This window comes from Centruroides sculpturatus, unplaced genomic scaffold, assembly GCF_000671375.1.
Source record: "Centruroides sculpturatus isolate CEXI.00-Female unplaced genomic scaffold, Cexi_2.0 scaffold363, whole genome shotgun sequence".
Taxonomy (NCBI): domain Eukaryota; kingdom Metazoa; phylum Arthropoda; class Arachnida; order Scorpiones; family Buthidae; genus Centruroides; species Centruroides sculpturatus.
Window position 1 is genome coordinate 105,948 of NW_019384701.1, and position 8,268 is coordinate 114,215.

The 8,268-nt window shown below is 21.2% G+C and overlaps 1 protein-coding gene across 1 annotated transcript; it reads left to right on the forward strand.

Moving 5' to 3' along the window:
* Window positions 1-6,657: 6,657 nt before the first annotated feature.
* LOC111627540 (protein ANTAGONIST OF LIKE HETEROCHROMATIN PROTEIN 1-like) lies at window positions 6,658-8,264 on the forward strand (the record flags this gene model as incomplete). The annotated part of the gene is made up of 4 exons (XM_023371138.1): window positions 6,658-7,379; window positions 7,450-7,583; window positions 7,658-7,875; window positions 7,969-8,264. Coding segments are annotated over exons 1-4 (900 nt in total), but the record flags the coding sequence as incomplete, so codon positions are not given.
* Window positions 8,265-8,268: the final 4 nt, after the last annotated feature.

Consider the following 8,268-nt stretch of genomic DNA (forward strand, 5'->3'; position numbering starts at 1 on the left):
AAAAAAAAAAAAAAAAAAAAAAAAAAAAAAAAAAAAAAAAAAAAAAAAAAAAAAAAAAAAAAAAAAAAAAAAAAAAAAAAAAAAAAAAAAAAAAAAAAAAAAAAAAAAAAAAAAAAAAAAAAAAAAAAAAAAAAAAAAAAAAAAAAAAAAAAAAAAAAAAAAAAAAAAAAAAAAAAAAAAAAAAAAAAAAAAAAAAAAAAAAAAAAAAAAAAAAAAAAAAAAAAAAAAAAAAAAAAAAAAAAAAAAAAAAAAAAAAAAAAAAAAAAAAAAAAAAAAAAAAAAAAAAAAAAAAAAAAAAAAAAAAAAAAAAAAAAAAAAAAAAAAAAAAAAAAAAAAAAAAAAAAAAAAAAAAAAAAAAAAAAAAAAAAAAAAAAAAAAAAAAAAAAAAAAAAAAAAAAAAAAAAAAAAAAAAAAAAAAAAAAAAAAAAAAAAAAAAAAAAAAAAAAAAAAAAAAAAAAAAAAAAAAAAAAAAAAAAAAAAAAAAAAAAAAAAAAAAAAAAAAAAAAAAAAAAAAAAAAAAAAAAAAAAAAAAAAAAAAAAAAAAAAAAAAAAAAAAAAAAAAAAAAAAAAAAAAAAAAAAAAAAAAAAAAAAAAAAAAAAAAAAAAAAAAAAAAAAAAAAAAAAAAAAAAAAAAAAAAAAAAAAAAAAAAAAAAAAAAAAAAAAAAAAAAAAAAAAAAAAAAAAAAAAAAAAAAAAAAAAAAAAAAAAAAAAAAAAAAAAAAAAAAAAAAAAAAAAAAAAAAAAAAAAAAAAAAAAAAAAAAAAAAAAAAAAAAAAAAAAAAAAAAAAAAAAAAAAAAAAAAAAAAAAAAAAAAAAAAAAAAAAAAAAAAAAAAAAAAAAAAAAAAAAAAAAAAAAAAAAAAAAAAAAAAAAAAAAAAAAAAAAAAAAAAAAAAAAAAAAAAAAAAAAAAAAAAAAAAAAAAAAAAAAAAAAAAAAAAAAAAAAAAAAAAAAAAAAAAAAAAAAAAAAAAAAAAAAAAAAAAAAAAAAAAAAAAAAAAAAAAAAAAAAAAAAAAAAAAAAAAAAAAAAAAAAAAAAAAAAAAAAAAAAAAAAAAAAAAAAAAAAAAAAAAAAAAAAAAAAAAAAAAAAAAAAAAAAAAAAAAAAAAAAAAAAAAAAAAAAAAAAAAAAAAAAAAAAAAAAAAAAAAAAAAAAAAAAAAAAAAAAAAAAAAAAAAAAAAAAAAAAAAAAAAAAAAAAAAAAAAAAAAAAAAAAAAAAAAAAAAAAAAAAAAAAAAAAAAAAAAAAAAAAAAAAAAAAAAAAAAAAAAAAAAAAAAAAAAAAAAAAAAAAAAAAAAAAAAAAAAAAAAAAAAAAAAAAAAAAAAAAAAAAAAAAAAAAAAAAAAAAAAAAAAAAAAAAAAAAAAAAAAAAAAAAAAAAAAAAAAAAAAAAAAAAAAAAAAAAAAAAAAAAAAAAAAAAAAAAAAAAAAAAAAAAAAAAAAAAAAAAAAAAAAAAAAAAAAAAAAAAAAAAAAAAAAAAAAAAAAAAAAAAAAAAAAAAAAAAAAAAAAAAAAAAAAAAAAAAAAAAAAAAAAAAAAAAAAAAAAAAAAAAAAAAAAAAAAAAAAAAAAAAAAAAAAAAAAAAAAAAAAAAAAAAAAAAAAAAAAAAAAAAAAAAAAAAAAAAAAAAAAAAAAAAAAAAAAAAAAAAAAAAAAAAAAAAAAAAAAAAAAAAAAAAAAAAAAAAAAAAAAAAAAAAAAAAAAAAAAAAAAAAAAAAAAAAAAAAAAAAAAAAAAAAAAAAAAAAAAAAAAAAAAAAAAAAAAAAAAAAAAAAAAAAAAAAAAAAAAAAAAAAAAAAAAAAAAAAAAAAAAAAAAAAAAAAAAAAAAAAAAAAAAAAAAAAAAAAAAAAAAAAAAAAAAAAAAAAAAAAAAAAAAAAAAAAAAAAAAAAAAAAAAAAAAAAAAAAAAAAAAAAAAAAAAAAAAAAAAAAAAAAAAAAGGAACAAGCGCTGATATTATGGGTAGAAGATATGAACAATAAACGATTGCCTTTAAATAAAAGTGCAGTTAAACACAAAGCCTTAAAAATATTTGATTATTAAAACAAATGGGACCACCGTCGGCTGATGAAATAAGGTTTAAATTCGTGGCTAGCAATGGCTGGTTTGAAAAATTCAAAAAACGCCATTCAAACGTCAAGTTTTTCTCTTTTTAGAACCAAATCCCAGTTTTTGTATTAAGTTGGTGTCTCCTATAACGCGATTTCCCACAACGCGGTATTTTCAAGGAATGTATCTACCGCATTGTAGGAGGCCTACCTGTATTAGTCTTGATTATATGAATTTGATTTGAAATGACATTTTAAAAGTTTAAATTAGCATGGAAAAAGAAAACATTACCATTTGTATATAATAATTGTCTTTTTGTGAACTTTGTTGTTTCACATTTTCTTCACTGCAAAAGAAAAATTATTTAAATACATTAAAATAATATAAATAAACTATAGTTGAATAGTTAAATCCTTTTACCTTGATGTTTTACTATGTAACTGAATATAATCTGCTATTCTTTGATCTACAATAATGTTTTGCTTATTAGATTTTTGCTACAAGACATTAATAATAAAAACATTTCAATAATTTAACTATGTTTTTGCATGTACAGTAAATAAAACTCATTTTGTAAGATCCATAAAAAAATCAATTTATATTTCAAAAAATCTTATGAATATACCAGTATTTTAGTGTTGGATACAATTAAAAAATCACTAAAATAATGAATCTTAAAAAATTTTATTATGTTATTTTATTCAATTAAAATTAGTTTGCAATTTTTCAGAATATTCAAAATTGTTTTTATTGATTGGCTAATAACTGAATTATATATATGCACACAAACACACACAGTTTCTCTGGATTAACATTCTAATTTTAATTTTATAAGGTTAAAATGCATTAATAAAGGGCTGTCCATAAATTACATCAACATTGGAAAGGAGGAAGGGGGTTACAAGTTGGATAAGGGGAACGGGAAGAGTTGAACTTCAATGGATATCTGTTTTATTTCATTAGATTTTATACAGTTTATCCATTTTATTATTCATAAAGTGTAAAGATTTTGAGAAGGGGTTGAGTTTTGTTGGATGTCCAAAGAGGGGAGGGGATTAAGGAAACTCGGACAAACTGGACAAAGGGGAAGAGGGAGGTAAAAATTTCAAGACAAACGTGGATGTAATTTATGAACAGCCCTAATAAATTAAATTAATTAAAATTAACATAAAAATAAAATCAATTCCATATGAAAATTACAATACTGTTTGATTTTTGATTCTTTTGAATATGGTTGACTACCTGCATGTGTTCATGAATTGTTTTAATAAAATACTGTAATTAATTAAAATATTAAACATCAGTGTAATTCACAGTATACATAAATACTGTCATTGTACTGCATTGTGTTGAATTATTGTATTATATAGTATTGTACTGTATGTACAGTACACATATTAACTAATTGAAACATAGTAGATATACAATATGTACTACACTTATTTATGATCTTGGGAATCACATCCCATTATCACCATTATTTTTTATGCTCAATTTATGACCAATATGACTTACGACAGGAGTTCTGAAAGAGAATATCTTTATAAGTTGGACACTACTTGCATATAAAAAATAATACAGTATGTTAAATAATTTAATTATAAAAATATATAAATAAGAAAAGTCATTATTTAAATTTATTAATCTTTCTAAACATGAAAATTATTTTATAAGGTGATAGATAATCTAGTTAAATTAATTATTGTTACGATTTGATTAGGTTACAAATTAATATTTCATACTTAGAAGATTAATAAATCTATGTAATTAATAACTTTTCTCATTTAGATACTTGTATAACTTACTCAATATATTATTTTACTTGTAATCAGTGAAAATGCATCTTATTCCAATTAATATAGTTATTTTTGGCTTGGAACTTTATTTTAAGATTGAATAAGATAACCATAAAACAAAAAAATTAATAGCATACCTTCTTCATTAAACTGTTGAGAATTATAACAATCTTTGCACAGAATCACAGAAATTTTCTTTTTACATTCAGAACACATACTATGTAATATTTCAGCATATTTTTGGCAATTGGTACATTTCATATTTTCAATGAAATCTAGTGAATTAATTATTGGATTTTTTTCATTTGTAGAACAGCATTTATGTTGATCTCTATTCATATCAGAGTAAGTGCCTAAAATGTTTTGATACTGATGATAAGTTTTCTGTTCATTTATTGAGAATTTTTTATCCATTTCAGGGAATTTGCAAAAATCAGAATCATCATAAAGATTTAAAGTAAGTGGAGTTACAGTATAATCTTTATGTACTTTACATTGAGACTTAGAGTTCATTTCATTTGATGTAGGTTGATAAACAAAATCATCAGACAAACTTTTTATGTAATCAAAACATGATGCATTATTTCCATCAAAAGATGAAGGATCTTCTCCCTATAAAATTTTGAGATAAAATTTAGATTACCACTCCATAAAAATTAGAATATAAAAAAATATTAAGATGTATCAAATATTTAGTTAATAAAGTATGTATATACTAAGGGAAAAGCACTTAGTAATAATGCTGTATATATATATATATATATAGTTACTAGTTACTAGGTGCTCCGTCTCTGACCAACTTTGGCAGTCCAATCTCAACATTTCACATAACTTTGTGATAATCTTACCAGTGTTATAATTTATAATGAGTTTTAAACAATATTAGTTTTGTATTTACAAGGTATTAAAACAGTGGGACAAACTTTGGGAATGATTCCTCATGGGAAAATAAAGAAAAAAGCATATAAACATATGTTTGGAAATGAGCTTTTCAAGAAATCAAACCTCTTATGACCATGTCAGGTGCAAGACAGATTTTATTACTTAATCTTACATAACAAATGTCGAAAATACCTTCCATGTGTCTATGTATGTGTGAATCTACTAGAGCATAGGCTTCTGTGCTCTTTGGAGTTTCCAGGCCTCCTGTATATGGTGGTGCAGATATAAACAATGCATTACATAAGTATTTCTGCATTGTCAATGGGAGCAGCATACACTAAACTTATTTTGGTAAAAGATGAATGTGACATTCTTCCAAATAAGGTGTTTGATTGTTTAGACTATGTAGGTCATAAATGTCATAATAGAATTTGAGAACAAAGAAGAATTTCAAACAGAATTAGGAGATCTGAGAAAATTTTTGTAAAGAATGTTTTTTGAAATTACTGTAAGCCATTTCTTCCACTCTTACATAAAGTTAACAATAAATAAGCTTAAACTGTATCTATTTGTATTTATTATTCAATGTTTAAATAAGGAACAGATAATAACATCTGAATTTATAGTGAAAATATATCAATAGTTGATTCAATTCAATACAATATTGATTCATCTAAAAGTTACAATTTACTAAAAAAAATATGAACTATGCAATACCATACTAGATTGATGGATTGGGCATGATGTGACCTCTCATTCCTACTATTGGTTACCACTGTCACATGTCTTTCAATTCTTACTAAAGCAGCTATAACATCTTCCTAGCATATCATATAGCAGATAAAAATCCAAAAGATTCAGAGTGGGGAAACATGGAGGCCAACCCACCTTACCCAGTCTGCCTATTCACCTGTACATATATTATAGGTTTGACTTAGTTCAGGATGTGCATGTTGACAAAGTGAGCTGCTGTCACTTTAGTCAAAAATTAAATAAAAACATTAATAAGAGAGTTATATAATAAAATCCATCATCCACCTGACACTATCATAAAGCATTTGATTTCTCAAAAACTCCTCATTTCTAGACACATGTTTATATGTTTTTTTCTTTATTTTCCTGTAAAGAATCATCTACTGAAGTTTGTCCCACTATTTCAGAAACACTTCATATAAATAATATCGTTTAAAAAAATTAAATAATTAAAATTATTTATATTAAAATCTAATAAAAAATAATTAATGGTAGTAATACAAAACGAAAATGTCATTATTAAAATAATCTAGAACAAATTAAAAAATAGGTAGGTGGCACGTAATCATCCAATTAACATTATAACACAATATGAGACATTGGAGGTTGACCTTTGATATCTCATAGGACCTAAAATATTTGACTTTTTGAATTTCAGTTTTTCTCATAATATAATCAATATTTATGTTCATATGATTTCTGATCAACAGATTTCTGTTCATATGAACAGAAATATTAATTATATTATGAGAAAAACAGAAATATTGATTATATTATGCACTGTTTCATTTTTCTAAAAGAAGTTTGTTTCGACTGAAACATTTCATATTAATGAGTTAATAAGTCAGCTAGTCAATGTCATTAAGTGAGGGCAATATAGCTTTATTTAATTTTAATTTTATAAAGCTTTTATTTAAGCATTTACATTTATTGTAACTAAACTTTTAAAATATATGATAAAACAAAAACAATTTACAAAGATATCTTTTAGCCAAAACATTAATAACTTGAAATACAAGTAATTCAATCTGTATGTTAACTTATACTATTTATTTTCTGATAAAAAAATTTTGTTTAAATAACAAATTTTTATGCTAACATTTATTTAATTAATCTCTATGATGAATACATTAATATATTAATCATAAAAAAATATGTTCAAAAAATGTGTTATATATTCAATGTACTGTATTTACTTGAACATAAGATGATTTTGCATATAGAACAAGATGTAAGTTTAAAGATCAAAATAAAGAAAATTAGATATATTAATACAATTCTAATTTTATTTCATTTAATCACAAATAAAATATTATCAAATGCACGTAAATGCACACATTGTCCCGTAAAAATTACTAGCATTTTAAACTTTAAGGAAAAATCTTTAAAATCGACGACATAATTTGTAAATGTAAAGCTGGACAGTCGAGAATCTATTTTGCCAATTCTTAACAGTCAAATCCACTCTCTGTCAATTACACTTACAAGTTTCTCCAAATTCTGATTTCTGAATAATCATCTGGGCCGTGTTCAGTAACGCAGAACAACTAAGAATTCTGAGTGGCTTAGTAAGCAGAGCTAAGAATGTTCTGACTAAGACCTTGTGACAAGTGAGCATCATTGAACGACTATTCTTTGTTAGACAGCTAGGTAAAATGGCGGACGAAGTGAAAATTATTATTGCAACAATTGTCGCAAACGAACTAGCCGAAACCGATGAAATAACGAATACAATTATTCAAATGGAAGGTACGTCAGATCTTGACGAAATGAATGAAGTAATTATTAATTTTAATCAAAGAAATGGACTATTATCGTCCGTTAAAATGTATTCGAAATCTACTATACCAACGTATGATGATTTCACATTCCGAAGTCATTTTAGAATGAGTAGACATTCAATCCAAGTAAGTTTCAGTTTTAATTACTACTTTAGCTATATTCTAAATATTATCTAATTTAAAAAATTATCCATAGAAACTTCTAGAATTTGTTCAAGACGATCTTCAAACTTCTGAAACAGATGGCGTAGGGAAGAATTTAACAACAATCCCAGTTATTAAAAAAATTCTCATAACTGTATGGTATCTTGCCAATCAAGAAAGTTATAGGTAAATAATAAGTAATTAATTTAGTTTCTAAAGCGTTTTGATTTTAATATAAAGAATTAATGTTATATTTTCAGACAAATTGCGGATAGATTTGGGGTATGGAAAAGTACTGCTCATTATATAATTTCTGCTACTATTAAGGCAATTGCATCACATCAGCACGATTTCATACAATGGCCAGAATCTCATCAATACAAGTCAATTGCAAATGATTTTGAATCAAAAAGACACTTTCCAGGAGTTATAGGTGCCATAGATGGTACATATATACACTGCAAACCTCCAATGAATGGTAGGAATGCTTTTGTCAATCGCAAAGGTGATCCGTCGATTATTCTCCAAGCAGTCTGTAATTCAAATAAAGTATTTTTGGATGTATTTGCAGATCGAGCAGGTTCTACACATGATGCTCGTGTATTTCGCATCAGTCCTCTTGGTCAAAGATTAGCAAATGATCCTAACTTTATACCCTCAGATTACCATTTACTTGGTGATTCTGCTTATCCATGTACAGTTAATTTATTGACACCTTTTAGAGACAATGGTCATTTATCTCCACAAGAAAAACATTACAATTATGTACACAGCTCAACGCGTGTAGTTATTGAACAAGCATTTGGTATTTTAAAGGCAAAATTTCGCAGACTTAAATATATAGACAAAACACGCATTGACTTAGTCCCTA